The sequence below is a fragment of the Salvelinus fontinalis genome, unplaced genomic scaffold, assembly GCF_029448725.1.
Source record: "Salvelinus fontinalis isolate EN_2023a unplaced genomic scaffold, ASM2944872v1 scaffold_1141, whole genome shotgun sequence".
Classification (NCBI taxonomy): Eukaryota; Metazoa; Chordata; class Actinopteri; order Salmoniformes; family Salmonidae; genus Salvelinus; species Salvelinus fontinalis.
Window position 1 is genome coordinate 37501 of NW_026601350.1, and position 19009 is coordinate 56509.

A 19009-nucleotide genomic window follows, 5' to 3' on the forward strand; every position below is an offset into this window, starting at 1 on the left:
AGTATATAGGTTAGATTACTAGAGAAAATGTATAGGTTAGATTAGTAGAGGTAGTAAATAGGTTACATTACTATAGACATTATATAGGCTAGATTACTGGAGATAGTTAATAGGTTAGATTACAGAGACGGTATATAGATTAGATTACTACAGACAGTATATACATTAGACTACTAGAGACAGTATACAAGTTAGATTAGTAGAGACAGTATATACATTAGATTAGTAGAGACAGTATACAGATTAGGTTACTACAGACAGTATACAGGTGCGATTAGTAGAGACAGTATGTACATTTGATTAGTAGAGACAGTATACAGGTTAGATTAGTAGAGACAGTATATAAATTAGATTCGTAGACAGTATACAGGTTAGATTGTTAGAGACAGTATATAGGTTAGATTACTAGAGACAGTATACAGGTTAGATTATTACAGACAATATACAGGTTAGATTACTACAGACAGTATATAGGTTAAATTAGTAGAGACAGTATATAGGTTAAATTAGTAGAGACAGTATATAGGTTAGATTAGTAGAGACAGTATATAGGTTAGATTAGTAGAGACAGTATATAGGTTAGATTAGTAGAGACAGTATATATGTTAGATTAGTAGAGACAGTATATAGGTTAGATTAGTAGAGACAGTATATAGGTTAGATTAGTAGAGACAGTATATAGGTTAAATTAGTAGAGACAGTATATAGGTTAGATTAGTAGAGACAGTATATATGTTAGATTAGTAGAGACAGTATATAGGTTAAATTAGTAGAGACAGTATATAGGTTAAATTAGTAGAGGCAGTATATAGGTTAAATTAGTAGAGACAGTATATAGGTTAAATTAGTAGAGACAGTATATAGGTTAAATTAGTAGAGGCAGTATATAGGTTAAATTAGTAGAGGCAGTATCTAGGTTAAATTAGTAGAGACAGTATGTATGTTAGATTAGTAGAGACAGTATATAGGTTAAATTAGTAGAGACAGTATATAGGTTAGATTAGTAGAGACAGTATATAGGTTAGATTAGTAGAGACAGTATATAGGTTAGATTAGTAGATACAGTATCTAGGTTAGATTAGTAGAGACAGTATATAGGTTAGATTTATGCAATGAGGCCTGAGGGGATGTGTTATATAGTATGGCCAATATACCACAGCTAAGGGCTGTTGTTTCATACGGCGCAACGTGAAGTGCCTGGATACAGCCCTTAGCCGTGGAATATTGGTCATACAGCATATCACAAACCCCTGATGTGCATTATTGCTATTATAAACAGGTTACAAACATGTCTTCTACCGCTGCTGTGTCTTCTACCGTAAAAAAAAAAAGTATGAATGTATGTACTTGTAAGTCGCTCTGGATAAGAGCGTCTGCTAAATGACTTAAATGTAATGTAAATGTACTTCCCATTCTCTTTGCTGATCATACCAATTAGATTTTATCACACAAAAATGTTGATTCACTAATTAATGAAGCCAACTCAGGCATGGACACATTTTCTGAATGGTACCAGATAAACAAATTATCTTTACATTCTAAAAAAATCGAACTTTATTGTATTCACTAGTAAGAATAAGAAATATTGTGAAATAAATTGCCAGAATCTTAATTGGTGGGAATGAAATGGAACAAGTCACATCCACTAGATTCCTTGGAGCTCTAATTGATGAAAGTTATCCTGGAAAGATCATATTCAATTTGTCTGCAGCAAAGCGATGAAATCTGTTGGTATCATCAGAAAGATGAGTGGTCAGGCTTGCTTCCTAACTCTATACTATAGCTTAATTTACTCATTTCTCATTTACTGTAATATGGTCTGGGCCAGTACATATGCCTCCTACCTACACAAATGACTCATCATACACAAGACATAAACTAGCAACCTCCTCTAATTATCTGGAACCATCTGCACCTTTGTTTAAGAAACTCAATACCTTGTCTATTTATGACATTAATGTTCGCCAATTATGCACTTTCATCTACAAATACCTCCCAGACAGTTTAACTAAACCCTTCAATGGATTCTTCCAGGTTGATTCTGAAATCCATCTATATAACACAAGACACTGTGATAACCTTCACCCTCCCCTCTGCCGCACCTCACATAGTCAATTCTCTATCAGATACAGAGGTACCATACTCTGGAATTCTCACATTGCCAAAACATCATCATCCCTCAATAACTCCAAGTGAAGACTGGGGGTCAGCCTGATGAACCAAACTACTCCGTAATCTCCTCCATAAAGCCTAACTCTCACACACTCAATTGCACACATACTTTAAACAAAACACTTTGGGGGGTATTTTTTTCATCTTTACAGATCAATTAATTTATACATTTTTAATTAGTACGTTTGTTATCTGTTTTAACAAACTTTTTTTATTTTGGTACTTATGTGTTGTATAGTGTTTGTTGTGATGTGGTTTCATAAAAACCCTTTCACGAAAAAAAACTGTTTCAAACCACACTGTTAAAAAAAATCTGTATATCACTTGTTTTCTTTGGTGCAATTAAATAATTAATTAGAGCAGTAAAAAGAAAATGCCTTGTCATATATGGTCTGACATACCACAGCTGTCAGCCAAACAGCATTCAGGGCTCGAAAAACCCAGGTTGTAATAGTAGATATTCAACACCAGATATATAGTCTGTCGATTAGGTGATCTCCCCATTACTATTGAAAGCGTATTAAAACTAATTTAGGATTGGTGGTTCCCCTGTGGGACGGTTGAGCTAACATAGGCTAATGCGATTAGCATGAGGTTGTAAGTAACAACAAAATTTCCCAAGACAAATCTGATATTGGCAGAAAGCTTAAATTCTTGTTAGTCTAACTGTACTGTCCAATTTACAGTAGCTATTACAGTGAAATAATGGCATGCTATTGTTTGAGGAGAGTGCACAGTTTTGAACATGAAAAGTTATTAATAAACAAATTAGGCACATTTGGGCAGTCTTGATACAACATTTGAACTTTGCACATGCACTGCTGCCATCTAGTGGCCAATATCTAATTGCACCTGGGCTGGAATAATCCATTATGGCCTTTGTCTTGCATTTCAGAGATGATTGTTTGTATTATCTTTTACCAGATCTAATGTGTTATATTCTCCTACATTCCTTTCACATTTCCACAAACTTCAAAGTGTTTCCTTTCAAATGTTACCAAGAAAATGCATATCCTTGCTTCAGGGCCTGAGCTACAAGCAGTTAGATTTGTGTATGTCATTTTAGGCAAAAAATGAAAAAAAGGGGCAGATCCTTAAGAGGATTTAAGCATCTAGGGGTAAAAAACGCTATATCAATCAGGTCAAGTATAGAGCTGTAGATACAGCATATGGATTAGACTGGTAGATTTGCAGCACATGAATTAGACTGGTAGATATACAGCATAGAGAATAAACTACTAGATATACAGCATCAAGATTAGAGTGCTAGATATACAGCATATAGATTAGACTGGTAGATATACAGCATAGGTATTAGACTGGTAGATATACAGCATATAGATTAGACTGGTAGATATACAGCATAGGTATTAGACTGGTAGATATACAGCATATAGATTAGACTGCTAGATATACAGCATATAGATTAGACTGCTAGATATACCGCATATAGATTAGACTGCTAGATATACAGCATATAGATTAGACTGGGTGGGTGTGCTGTGCTAATGATTACTGGGATAGTGGATGAGCGTGGGGCTATTATCACTGTTCTAATGATGCGTATGCATGAACACAGGCGTGCGCACACACACACACACACACACACACACACACACACACACACACACACACACACACACACACACACACACACACAATCCCGCTGACATTATCCCCCCCACACACACACACTTACACACTTGACGCCAGACGTCAAGGGGCATGATATTACACTGATCATCATGTTCCTCCATCAATAGAATTCATGTGGTGATGGATAGAGAGCAGTCAGGCTGTGACTCAGGTGTGTGAAAGAGAGGGAGGGGGAAAGGGAGAGAGACCGAGAGAGACCGAGAGAGAGAGAGCGAGAGAGAGCGGGGAGATAGAGAGGGGGAGTGGGTGAAAGAAAGAGAGAGAGAGAGAGAGAGACTGAGACATGAACCTGGAGATGAGTCCCCTAAGCAAGCTGGTCCTGGGGCTCTGTTCACAAACACAAACACACCCCACAGAGCCCCAGGACAGCAACACAATTAGACCCAACCAAATCATGAGAAAACAGAAAGATAATTACTTGACACGTTGGAAAGAATTTTTAAAAAACAGAGCAAACTAGAATGCTATTTGGCCCTAAACAGAGAGTACACCGTGGCAGAATACCTGACCACTGTGACTGACCCAAACTTAAGGAAAGCTTTGACTATGTACAGACTCAGTGAGCATAGCCTTGCTATTGCGAAAGGCTGCCGTAGGCAGACATGGCTCTCAAGAGAAGACAGGCTATGTGCACACTGGACCTCGTAAAATTACAATTGGCTCAGAATAGGGCAGCATGGCTGGCCCTTAAATGTACACGGAGAGCTAACATGAATAATATGCATGTACATCTCTCATGGCTCAAAGTGGAGAAGCGATTGACTTCAACATTACTTATTTTTGTAAGAAGTGTTGACATGCTGAATGAACGGAGGTGTCTGTTCAAACTACTAGCACACAGCTCAGACACCCATGCATACCACACAAGACATACCACCAGAGGTATCTTCACAATCCCCAAGTCCAGAACAGATTATGGGAGGCGCACAGTGCTGCATAGTGCCATGGCTATATGGATCTTTATTCCACATCAGGTAACACCTTAAAAATGCACCTAATGGAACAGCGAGGACTGTGAAGAGACACACAGGCACAGACACACATACACATGATAAGACATGCACTCTACACACGTACACATGATAAGACATGCACTCTACACAAACGTACACATGATAAGATATGCACTCTACACAAACGTACACATGATAAGACATGCACTCTACACACATACACATGATAAGACATGCACTCTACACACGTACACATGATAAGACATGCACTCTACACAAACGTACACATGATAAGACATGCACTCTACACAAACGTACACATGATAAGACATGCACTCTACACAAACGTACACATGATAAGACATGCACTCTACACAAACGTACACATGATAAGACATGCACTCTACACAAACGTACACATGATAAGACATGCACTCTACACAAACGTACTTATGATAAGACATGCACTCTACACAAACGTACACATGATAAGACATGCACTCTACACACGTACACATGATAAGACATGCACTCTACACAAACGTACACATGGATGTTGTATTGTAAATTGTATCTAATTAATGTTGCTGGACTCCTGCCTTGACAGCAGCTAATGGGTATCCTTAATAAATACAAATACAAATCTAGGATTCACCAGTGAATTAGCTGTGACTGGGGTGTTCCAGATCAGCTCTGATAAGCAGTCAAATAAATATTTTGACTTTCTGGTTCATTTAGGAAGCTAATCTTGACTATGGGTTGTTGTTTGTCAAGATAATTATACCATTCCAATGTCACGTTATATTTCTTGAAAAGATGGAGTTATTTCAGAATATTAAAGACAGCTGGCTGCCTCACCGATCCAGCTTTCTGGAACAGCCCTCATGTGACATCTGTCCCATCTGCTGATTGGTTAGGAAGCCATGTAGTAATCAATCTGTGATTAGCTGTTTCGTTGAAAAATGTCTTCCATCTCTCTCTCTCATGCCCACAGATCATTGCCCATCTAATTTGATTATATAAAAATCTCTCCTGGGTCCCATAAAGAGATTTGCATATGAAGTTTTCCTGAGGGAGAGAGAGGGAGAATATTTCATTTGTCAAACCCTAACTTGCCGATTCGGATGTAGCATTTCATAAAGGGAAACTCAGCTGTTTAATATGAACATTGAGTCGCTGTATCACTCCCAGATTCCCAGATGCATAGTGCTCTGTGGTTGAAGGCTCTCTTTCTGATCAAAGCTGAAACAGCCACAAGAGTCAGAACAGACAACAGTTACAATATCCACTAAGTCAAAGTAGTCACAGTCAGAACAGACTACAGTTACAATATCCACTAAGCCAAAGTAGTCACAGTCAGAACAGACTACAGTTACAATATCCACTAAGTCAAAGTAGTCACAATAGTGAGGGTACAGTTACTAAAGATAGTTTAGGAAGAAATACATCTTGTTTACGCGGTGTCTAACAGTACAATATTTACAGTGGTGTCACAAGTCAAAGAACAGTCGGAATAGTACAACAAAGTACTGTCACCTGAGACAAAGTACAACGGTCAGAGTGGTCACAATGGTCAGAGTAGTCACACTGAGGCTTTGATTATATAGATGGTGTTAAGTTATATGGTGTTACAATAGAGCGTTTTAAAACAGAGTGTGTTAAAATAGACTTGTTAAAGCAGACAGTGTTATAATTAAGAAATAAGGCAAGATGAGGTGTGGTATACGGCCAATTTACCACGGCTAAGCACTGTTCTTATGCACAATGCAACGCGGAGTGCCTGGATACAGCCCTTAGCCGCGGTATATTGGCCATATACCACAAACCCCCGAGGTGCCTTATTGCTATTATAATCAGGTTACCAACGTAATTAGCAGTAAAAAATAAATGGTATATGGTCTGATATACCACTTCTGTCAGCCAATCAGCATCCAGGGCTCGAACCACCCAGTTTATAATGGAGTGTTGATAGCTACGCGTCTAATCTTTGGTTTTGGCGTCAGTTCATAAACTCACACTGAGGTCTTGATTATCTCTGTCTGGCTTCCTGGAGCTCACTTTTGGACCTGCTGATTGGGTAGCTATGCATCAGGGGTGTGGCATGCTGTGGTAGTGTGGCCTGGGGATTGGCTACCTACAATAAAGATCAGATTTTCTTCCCTTCTCCTACCCTTTGCTCTCTCATAAAGACCCATATAAAGGCTAATTCTACTTTAGAACAGTCCAGTAAACAGATCGAATAGAATAGAAAATAATAGAATAGAATATTATGGAATAGAATATAATACATATGTGATTGTATTCTATGTTATTTTGGGTTACAAATAATATGCACATAACAAGAAAGGTAAGTGTAGAGTATTTTATCCCAGTCCCAGAGGATAGCACATGAACGTATTAATGAAAACAATTATTTCCAAAGTGGTCCTCCTGGGACAGTGAGTGTTTTGAGGTCCAGGAGTGATAGGCTTAATCTGGGTCTGGAAGAGGAGCCCTGGACTGCAGGTCTGTCTGGCCAGAGTCCAGGCAGAACAGCCCACGGATGAGTGGTGAACAGGGCTCCGTCCCAAATGGCCCCCTGTTCCGTACATAGTGCACTACTTTTGATCCTAGCCCTGGTTAAAAGTAGTGCACCATTAAGGGAATAGGGGGCAGTGTGGTATGGAGCCCTGGAGAACAGGAGAACCCTGACCTCTCAGAGAAGACAATTGCATTACAGTCACATTACATTGGAGAAAGAGCAGTGTCAATCAGTCACAGCCCAGCACTGTGTGTGCATCCAAAATGGCACCATATACCCTATATAGTGTACCATAGGGCTCTAATTGAAAGTAGTGCACACTACAGGATATAGGGAATAGGTGCCATTTGGGACCCACCCTGTAACAGATCTTAGTACACATCTGTAATGACAGTTGTTTCCCTTTATATTATATTAGGGACAACACATTCTGAGGTTCTAGTTGCAGGCTGTAGCTTTGTAATACCAACACTTATATTGACTATACAACTAGAAATATGTCATATCACCAACATTTTACTAAACGGAAAATGTTTATTTTTTGCAAGGGTTCATATGTGCAATATGTGGGCTGTATTTGTTGCCTACAGAGACTTTATATGGAGGTTTTATGTTAATTCTACAGATACGTAATCCCTACACCAGGCTCTATAGCTCCTTACGTTACTAAATACACTGAAAAGAATGTAAGCGAAACATTCAACAATTACAGTTCATATAAGTAAATCAGTCAATATAAATGAATTATAAGGCCCTAATCTATGAAGTTCACATGACTAGGAATACAGATATGCATCTGTTGGTCACCGATACCTTTAAAAAAAAGTTGGGGCTTGGATCAGAAAACCATTCAGTATCTGGTGTGACCACCATTTGCCTCATCTCCTTCACATAGAGTTGATCAGGCTGTTGATTGTGACCTATGGAATATTGTCCCACTCCACTTCAATGGCTATGGGAAGTTGCTGGATTTTGGCGGAAACTGGAACACACTGTCGTACACGTCGATCCAGAGCATCCCAAACATGCTTAATTGGTGGTGACATGTCTGGTGAGTATGCAGGCCATGGAAGAACTGGGACATTTCAGCTTCCAGGAATTGTGTACAGATCCTTGCGACATGGGGCCGTGCATTATCATGCTGAAACATGAGGTGATTGCGGCGGCAGTGGGCCTCAGGATCTTGTCACGGTATCTCTGTGCATTCGAATTACCATCCATAAAATGCAGTTGTGCCAGTGGCCATTGAAGTTGAGAAATTGTCCACTGGAATCAGTTACGAAGCCAAACTGCAGTCAGGTCAAGACCCTGGTGAGGACGACGAGCACACAGATGAGCAGTTTGTGCAGAAATTATTTGGTTGTGCAAACCCACAGTTTCATCAGCTGTCCGGGTGGCTGGTCACAGATAATCTCGCAGGAGAAGAAGCGCGGATGTGGATGTCCTGGTCTGGCGTGGTTACACGTTGTCGGTTGGACATACTGCCAAATTCTATAAAACGTCGTTGTAGACGACTTATGGTAGAGAAATGAACATTAAAATATCCGGCAACAGCTCTGGTGGACGTTCCTGCAGTCAGCACGCCAATTGCACGCTCCCTGAAAACTTGAGACATCTGTGGCATTGTATTGTGTGACAAATTTTAGAGTGGCCTTTTATTGTCCCAGCACAAGGTCCATCTGTGTAATGTATAATCAGCTTCTTGATATGCCACACCTGTCAGGTGGTAAAAGAGAAACGCTCACTAGATTGTTGTGTGTATGGAACATTTCGGGGATCTTTTATTTCAGCTCATGAAACATGGGACCAACACTTTACATGTTGTGTTTATGTTTTTGTTCAGTACACATTGAAAGCACATTGAGAAAGTAACATCTGAAATAATCTCCGAGATATCACCATATAAAGTAGCACGCCTGTTGAATGCAAAATGGTCTGTTGTTGAAGCCAAGCGACACAGCCCATGTTGTTAGACCTACTGGCTCACAGTCACAGCCCAGCAGTAAAGGCTAATGCTGATGCTATGTTTCACAGCCCATTTCACGTGAGCATCGTGTGTGTGTGTGTGTGTGTGTGTGTGTGTGTGTGTGTGTGTGTGTGTGTGTGTGTGTGTGTGTGTGTGTGTGTGTGTGTGTGTGTGTGTGTGTGTGTGTGTGTGTGTGTGTGTGTGTGTGTGTGTGTGTGAGAAAGAGAGTCTGTCTCTGTGGTCATAAGGCTATGAATGCATCAGTGGTTAAACCCCTGAACTAATGTGGAGCAGCTGCCGGATTACGCTCCACAACAGTCCCCTCTCACTGGCTGCCTCTCCTGGCCAGTGACAGTCAATCACAAACATCTCACAGCTAGCCAATCACATCCAGCAATTCAAAGCTACTCGTTCACAGCTAGCCAATCACATCCAGCAATTCATAGCTACTGGCTCACAGCTAGCCGTTCACAACTAGCCAATCGCATCCAACCAATCGAATCCAACAACTCCCAGCTAGCCAATCAGATCCAGCCACCCCTCACCAGCCTTTCACAGGTAGCCAATCACGGGGGACCTGATTCGGGATTGAGATAAGCGTTCACAATTTGGACCTTTGTGTAAGGCATGCGTTGATGTGGGACAACGGGAGACTTAAGTGAAAACTCAAGATAAACGCATGGATCTAATTTCAGAATACCATCCAGAGAGAGAGGCTTTGTGGTTCATCCCTGTGTTGCTCAGTCAGGGCACCTAATCCCACAGTTCTGGGGTAAATCTGAATTGGCACACTATTCCCTTATTCCCTTATTATTGCACTACTATTAGCTAAAGCCCTCAGCCCTGTTATTTCAATGATCGTAGTGCTCTACTTCTACCTTAGAGCCCTATGGCAATAATAAGACCTATTACTTCAATGATCAACTCTCATAATGTAAATCATAATAATGATAATATGTACAGTATTTCCCCCATACCTTTCTATAATAGTAATCTTTGTGAGCCGGAATAGAAAGCCTCTGGGGGCATGTTGTGTAATGGGTCAGAAACAGAACATATCTCAGTCTGCCCCAGTAGAGGTACCAGGACTGATCTGGGTCAGGGAGTAATGACGTTACTATATCGAACACATCAAACCATGCATACGCAGTACTATCTAGACAGTCACTGGGTTCAGACCCACTAATTTCGTTGAGTTTCAAATTTGAGATGAATAAAATATAGCTAGTTATTTTATCCTGATTAACACAGTGTCAAAGAGTGGTTAGAGTGTAATTGTGTATTTACCTCGGGCGAGCAAGAGAGCCAGGCCTCCACAGCAGTATGTGGGGACATTGTGTGTTGGAGCTTTATGATGTGTATGTGTGTGTGTGTGGTGTGTGTGTGTGTGTGATGTGGTGTATCAGAGCATTTTAACTACTGAAGTAATTATAGCCTGCCTCCTGCTGGTAAAAGAATAGTATCAATGTGGCCATTGGCTCTATTGACAGTGAGAAATCCAGACACACACACATACACACACAGCCTACACATTCACGCAAACACACATGCAAGATACGCATTCACGCACATACACACATGTCTGCAGACATATACACACAACTACACACACACACACACACACACACACACACACACACACACACACACACACACACACACACACACACACACACACACACACACACACACACACACACACACACACACACACACACACTTCACCATAAAAGCACTAGCAGAAGATTCTAATGGTGGACAGTCCACGTATATTGATTTTTGTTGTGATGCATGGACCTCTTACTTTATTTTACGCAAATTAAATCAAGCATACTCATTGGTTGTGGCTTGTGTGAATCCCATCCCTACTACAGTCTGACGGTCCACAGTGAGCCTGTGGCGATTTTCTTAGTGTGAAACTGTAGATATTATGGATTTTTGTGTGTGGATCACTGCGCAGGGTTTCACCTCAATGATATCAGATTAATCCTTCTTCATGATAAGAGCATTGCTGTTTTCTTGCTTTGTGCAATCTTAATATCTCTGTGTGCTATATTATCTGATGATAAAGTATCTGTGTCCTAGCATATCTGTGTGCTAGTATCTCTGTGTGCTAGTATACCTGTGTCCTAGCATATCTGTGTGCTAGTATCTTTGTATGCTAGTATATCTGTCTGCTAGTATCTCTATGTGCTAGTATATCTGTGTCCTAGCATATCTGTGTGCTAGTATATCTGTGTGCTAGTATATCTGTGTCCTAGTATATCTGTGTGCTAGTATATCTGTGTGCTAGTATCTATGTATCCTAGTATATCTGTGTGCTAGTATTTCTGTGTGCTAGTATATATGTGTAGTAGTATATCTGTGTGCTAGTACATTTGTGTGTGCCGGAGTGTCTGTGTGCTAGTACATCTGTGTAGTAGTATATCTGTGTGCTAGTACATCTGTGTGTGCTGGAGTGTCTGTGTGCTAGTATCTCTGTGTGCTAGTATCTCTGTGTGCTAGTATCTCTGTGTAGTAGTATATCTGTGTGCTAGTATTTCTGTGTGCTAGTATATCTGTGTACTAGTACATCTGTGTGTGCTGGAGTGCCTGTGTGCTAGAGTATCACTGTGCTAAATTATGTCTGTGCGATAGTACATCTGTTCTATAGTTCCAATATGTTATAGTATCTATGCTAGAGTATCTCTGTTATAGTATCTATGCTAGAGTATCTCTGGTATAGTATCTATGCTAGAGTATCTCTGTTATAGTATCTATGCTAGACTATCTCTGTTATAGTATCTATGCTAGAGTATCTCTGTTATAGTATCTATGCTAGAGTATCTCTGTTATAGTATCTATGCTAGAGTATCTCTGGTAGAGTATCTATGCTAGAGTATCTCTGTTATAGTATCTATGCTAGAGTATCTCTGTTATAGTATCTATGCTAGAGTATCTCTGTTATAGTATCTATGCTAGAGTATCTCTGGTATAGTATCTATGCTAGAGTATCTCTGTTATAGTATCTATGCTAGAGTATCTCTGGTATAGTATCTATGCTAGAGTATCTCTGTTATAGTATCTATGCTAGAGTATCTCTGTTATAGTATCTATGGTAGAGTATCTCTGGTATAGTATCTATGCTAGAGTATCTCTGGTATAGTGTCTATGGTAGAGTATCTCTGGTATAGTATCTATGCTAGAGTATCTCTGGTAGAGTATCTATGCTAGAGTATCTCTGGTAGAGTATCTATGCTAGAGTATCTCTGTTATAGTATCTATGCTAGAGTATCTCTGTTATAGTATCTATGCTAGAGTATCTCTGTTATAGTATCTATGCTAGAGTATCTCTGTTATAGTATCTATGCTAGAGTATCTCTGGTATAGTATCTATGCTAGAGTATCTCTGTTATAGTATCTATGCTAGAGTATCTCTGGTATAGTATCTATGCTAGAGTATCTCTGTTATAGTATCTATGCTAGAGTATCTCTGTTATAGTATCTATGGTAGAGTATCTCTGGTATAGTATCTATGCTAGAGTATCTCTGGTATAGTATCTATGGTAGAGTATCTCTGGTATAGTATCTATGCTAGAGTATCTCTGGTATAGTATCTATGCTAGAGTATCTCTGTTATAGTATCTATGCTAGAGTATCTCTGGTATAGTATCTATGCTAGAGTATCTCTGTTATAGTATCTATGCTAGAGTATCTCTGGTATAGTATCTATGCTAGAGTATCTCTGTTATAGTATCTATGCTAGACTATCTCTGTTATAGTATCTATGTGCTACAGTATCTTTCTTCTATGCATTTACTAACATTTCCCATTGTTTCTCTCTTTTTGCAGAGCAATGCGTCTGGTCCTGTGGAGAGCCAGTGGATTTCACATTGATTCCCGTCCACCACTCGGATATACAGAGTTGAAGTTTTGACACAAGCTCATCTAAGCAGGGTGTCTGCCTGGGGGTTGACGCTCCCTCCACCGTCCCTCCTCCCCCCTCCTCCACCAACACCACCGCTGGCTCCTCCACCGCTGGCTCCTCAGTCCGAGCAGAGCTGCTCCACTGCATCTTTAATAGACGTCTCTCAAAGCATTGCCTTCCATGGTTTCTGCCCTGCTCCAGACCCTATCATCTTACATCGTGAAGATTTGCAAAGGAATGTTTACAAAGAAATTGGCGAATCCCACAAAGAAGAAAGAGAGTAGCGACAATAAAGAGCCCAAATTGACCACCACTGATTTGCGTGACCAAGGTAACCTGACGACGACACTCTCCACCACTCTGAAAACCACAGTGAAAAAAATCAGCAAATGCTCTTCGGCGCGTAACATCTCTCTTGAATTAGACGACGGAAAAAACGACTGCTCATCTCTCTCACCGACTTTCAGTTACCGTGTAGCGATAGCGAACGGACTCCCGAAAAACGCTCTTCTGCTGAACAATAATGAGAGTATCTTCCAGGAGATCCTCTCCATCAATAGCGAATACTCTGACTCCCTGAGCGAGGCCAAACCTGTGCGTAGATTCGATGAGCAGAAATCTCACACCATGCCAGTGAGACGGAACAGGAAGAGCCTCATTAGTCTGGCGCCCTCCGATGGCAGCTCAGAGGGCGAGAGGGTGGAGCGCTCAAGTCTGCACACTCTCCGACTTGGCGCGCTACGCAAGCTGAGGAAATGGAAAAAGAGTCAGGAGTGCGTGTCTTCGGATTCCGAGGTGAGCAACTGGAGGAAGACCCTGGGTATCCGGAGCAAGTCCCTGGACCGGGCTGGGCGACAGCAGAAGTCGACCTCTGCCTTAGAAGCCGGCTCCAGCTCTACAGGCTGCATCAACCAAACCCAGGATGTGATGGAGATGATCTTTAAGGAGCTGCAGGGCATCAGCCAGATCGAAACAGAGCTTTCAGAGCTCAGGGGACATGTCAACGCCCTGAAAAACTCCATCGATGAGATCTCCTCCAGTGTGGAGGTGGTGCAGACCGAGATCGAACAACTGCGTACTGGCTTCGTCCAGTCTCGGAGAGAGACGCGAGACATCCACGACTACATCAAGCAGGTCAGCCACCAGGCCAACAAGGCCAGTCTGAGGTTCATAAACGTCCCTGAGGAGAAGCTGGAGAAAACTGAGAGTCTCATCTATCTTATTCTAAAGGACAAAATGGGATTTGCTGAAGCACATAAAACACTTAAAATAGAGCTAGCCCATCGGATAGGGCAGCAAAGAGAATGTTCCAATGCAAAACCTAGGCCTATTATTGTAATATTCTCAACCCCCTCAGATAGAGATTTGGTTTTGAAAAAATGCTACAAACTGAAGGGGACTGGTATATCTGTATCCACGGATAGCTTAACGACTCATGACGTGAAGGAAAAGAAAGATAAAGGAGCAATGTCCTCTTCTCAAACCTACGAGAGCATGGACATTAAGGTCTCAGCCAAGGACAAAGCTGAGAGTGATGACTGGGACTCTATGGACAGTGACAAGGAGCTAGATGAACTAAACAGGAACAAATATGCAATGGTGGTGTCTAAGCCTGTTCACAAACATAAAGCAGATAAAAAGAGGCACGGTCACCATGAGCACGGTAGCCGGTCTGCGGATGAGGCTGGCTACTCTGCCTCAGTTCACTATGCTGATGACTCCTATGATGAGTCTGACAAAGCCTCCAAACCCTACTATGGTGACCTCACCCCCGGCTGGCTCTCTCAGAGCGACTACTCCACCCCCAAGCTCAGCCGCTCCGAGTCTGACTGCTCCAAGCTCTGCCAGTCCTACTCTGAAGACTTCTCAGAAAGCCAGTACTTCAGCCGGCCCAATGGCAGCTCTCTACTATCCTCCTCAGACCAGGAGCTGTGGCAGAGGAAGCAGGAGGACATGGCGTCATCGTGGTACGCCAGCCAGACCCTCAGCCAGGAGAACCCTCCGTACGCTGAGCCCAACGAGGCCGAGACCACCGAGACCATCGACAGTGGGGTGAGCAATGGGCTGGTCTGCATGTCTGGGGATAGGAGCCATTACAGCGGCTCACAGCTGTCTCTGCAGGGAGACCTCTCCCCATGGAAGGACTGGCCTCATCTGGAGCAGGGAGCAGACTCCGGGCTGGACGCTTCCACAGAGCAGAACCTGGTGTCTGAGGTCAGCAGCCCCTTTGACCCAGCTGCCATCCCTGGCTTCCCTGAGAACATCACCAAGTGTCAGGAGGTGGACCTGGCATTTGAAGGGGAGGAGACTTTCATGTTGGATATGGTGGAAAGCACCCTATTGGACACCGCCCCGCTGGAGATCACCCGACTGGAGAGTGCCCGGCTGGGTAGTGCTCCCCCCACTACTCTTTATACAGCCCCTATCGTAGCGAAAGAACCTGTTGTAACCCCGCCTGTCCATAAGCCTAAAGCTAAAGAGACTGCTAAAACGCTTCCTAAAGAAACTTCTAAAGCAGCTCCTAAAGCTAAAACACCTCCTAAAGAGTTAGCTAAAACTGTTCCTAAAGAGGTTGCTAAGACTATTCCTAAAGAGGTTGCTAAAACACCTCCTAAAGAGTTAGCTAAAACTGTTCCTAAAGAGGTTGCTAAGACTATTCCTAAAGAGGTTGCTAAAACACCTCCTAAAGAGTTAGCTAAAACTGTTCCTAAAGAGGTTGCTAAGACTATTCCTAAAGAGGTTGCTAAAACACCTCCTAAAGAGTTAGCTAAAACTGTTCCTAAAGAGGTTGCTAAAACTGTTCCTAAAGAGGTTGCTAAAACTATTCCTAAAGAGGTTGCTAAACCTATTCCTAAAGAGGTTGCTAAAACTATTCCTAAAGAGGCTGCTAACACTATTTATAAAGTGACATCTAAACCGGCAAAAGAGGTTGCTAAATCAATTGCTGAAGAGGCTGCTAAAACTATTAAACTAAGAGAAACAGCCAAAATGATTCCTAAAGAGAAAGTTAAAACACCTCCGAAAGAAATTGTTAAAGTTATTCATACAGAGGCTCCTAAAACTCCTCTGAAAGACACTCCCATAATAAGCCCAAAAGAAACTCCCAAAACAAGTCCGAAAAACACTCCCAAAACAAGTCCAAAAGAGGCTGTGAAAATACTTCCCAACAACACTCCTAAAACAAGTCCAAAAGAGGCTGTGAAAACACCTTCCAGAGACACTAAAACTCGTCCAAAAGAGACACCTAAAATGGTTCCTAAAGGGGCATCTAACACGCTTCCTAAAATGGCAGCTAAAGAAGCCCCTGAACTATCCACCCAAACATTCCCTGAGCTTGATGTCAAACACAGCTTCCAACCGAGCCAGACCAAGTCATCCACCATGTACCGTAGCCAGAGCGAGATCCGGTCCGAGAAAGTTGTAGAGGAGGTGCCCAAGTCCTGGAGCAGCCGCCTCAGCATCGACCTCACAGACAAAGCTCCGTCCTTCAGCTTTGGGTTCGGCTCCACCCTGAAGAAGGCAAAATCAGCCCTGGAGGTGGTGTGGAAGTCAGGCCCTCCACCTAGTGCCGCACCCCCGGAGCCACCCCCAGACTCAGGCTCCTTCATGGGCCGCTTCCGCACACTGTCCACCTCCACGGCCAACGACTCCAGCACCACCATCGACTCAGACGTCTACACAGATTCCTTCGTCTACAAGGCTGAAGATGAAGATGAGGCTGCCGCTGGTTACCAGCTGGAGGACAACGAGACCGCCTATGTCGGGGTGATGGAGCAGGTCCTGGCCAACCTGGAGAACCGGTCCAACGCCAACGACACAGAAGAGACAGAGGAGTTTGAGGAGCCCATACTGGATTATGATCCTGATGCCTCTCAGGATTATGTCTCTGAAGACTATGAGGCAACCACCCAGGATTACGAGGACTCTGAGGAAGTTGAGGCCACCCAGGAGGCTGCAGTCGTTCTGGAGTATGACTGTAGTTTGGACGAGCAATACGACGAGGAGTACAGTGAGGATTACATTGATGATGCCATGACGGGGGACACGGCAGAGGACACCGCAGAGTATGAGGCCATGGTGGAGTATGTTGAGGTGGAGGAGCCTGACGAGGAGGAAGAAGAGGAGGAGGAAGAGGAGTTAATGGAGGACATGGAAGAGGGGGATGAGATGGAGGAGACCTCCGAAGCGTCTGCGTCGGAGAGGACGGAAAACCTAGAGGATGAGAACAAAAACATTCCGGAGAAGGAGGAGATGCCTGCAGAGGCTCCGCCCAAAAAGCGCATCCGTCCTACATTTAAGGAGGCTGCGCTGAGGGCCTACAGGAAGCAGATGGACGAGCTGCAGCAGCAGATCCTGGCTGGAGGTAGCTACACCTTCTCTTTACTACATTTTACCTCACTTTACTACACTACACTTTACTTCACTTTACTACACTTTACTACACATGACAACCTGATCTGGTTCGCACTGTATAACCAAATGCTATGGTAGTTGTCATGCCAAGTTTGACCATTGGATCTTTGCAAGACAGCACAAACAGATCTGGGACCAGGCTGCTACACTTTATCTTATCTCTTTACTCATCTTTGGCAGTGTAGTGCAGAAAGGGTTACACTATATTACTCAGAGTTTTACTCAGTTCATAAGGTCATAAGGTTCAAATTATGGTATGTATGTAATAACAAAGTCATTACATCATCCACTGTGGATATCAGTCATACAGTTAACAGTACAGTAACATGTAAAGTATGCACTATAAAATAGATATGTTTGTGTACTATCTGACTTTTATCCATGAGATTTGAACAAAGACATTTATCTGAGTTGAGATGTGGAATGATTCATGTCAGTTGAACATGTCTTTGGTAGAGAATCCTTGAGGATCAGACTGAGGCCTGTAGTGGAATATGTATGCTCTGAGCTCCTGGAAACCCCCAGCGTCTGTTCCACTGGTGTTGGGATTTCAGGGACTTTTAGGTTGACTTTGACTGTTTGATTTGCTCCTGGCATCTTCTGGAATTGGTCATTGATTTTGTGCTTGATGCTAATATGAAGGGACGACTGTTTTCTTTGAAGGTGGGCAAGGTTAGTGTCAGGGTTAGAGGTATGTATAACATAATCCTTGTGGTGCAGCACTTTATAGCTGACTTAAACTGATGGATTTTTATTTTAGAATGCAAGGGTCTTTTTCAGTTGGAGAGTTGTCTGATTTTTGTGAGTATGTCTCTTCCTCATGAACATTTAATGGATCTAAAACGGTACAACACCCATGTTCCAGGGAACAATGCAATCAGATTAGCTCAGACTCGAACAACATGGATTCCATCCATTACCATCGACCATCAGGGATATTCAGACAATGAAAGCAAAACAACGGACTGTTTCTGACAGCTTAGAAATATGAACTAAAAACTAAACCTCAAATTCAAGTGGTGTGTGTTTACCATGTCTGGAGCCACGTTATCCTTTCCATTTAGTGAACCAGGTCTATTCTCCACATTAGCCTTTCCATTTAGTGAACTAGGTCTATTCTCCACATTACCCTTTCCATTTAGTGAACTAGGTCTATTCTCCACATTAGCCTTTCCATTTAGTGAACTAGGTCTATTATCCACATTAGCCTTTCCATTTAGTGAACTAGGTCTGTTCTCCACATTAGCCTTTCCATTTAGTGAACTAGGTCTATTCTCCACATTAGCCTTTCCATTTAGTGAACTAGGTCTATTCTCCACATTACCCTTTCCATTCAGTGAGCAAGGTCTATTCTCCACATTACCCTTTCCATTTAGTGAACTAGGTCTATTCTCCACATTAGCCTTTCCATTTAGTGAATT

The 19009-nt window shown here is 42.2% G+C and overlaps 1 protein-coding gene across 1 annotated transcript in view; it reads left to right on the top strand.

Moving 5' to 3' along the window:
• Positions 1 to 17538, top strand: part of LOC129848734 (protein unc-13 homolog C-like) — a gene marked incomplete at its 3' end in the record, with an annotated part of 19466 nt that extends 1928 nt beyond the window's left edge. The window contains 1 exon segment of the mRNA XM_055915835.1: positions 13100 to 17538. Coding sequence (XP_055771810.1) covers positions 13356 to 17538 — 4183 coding nt within the window.
• Positions 17539 to 19009: the final 1471 nt, after the last annotated feature.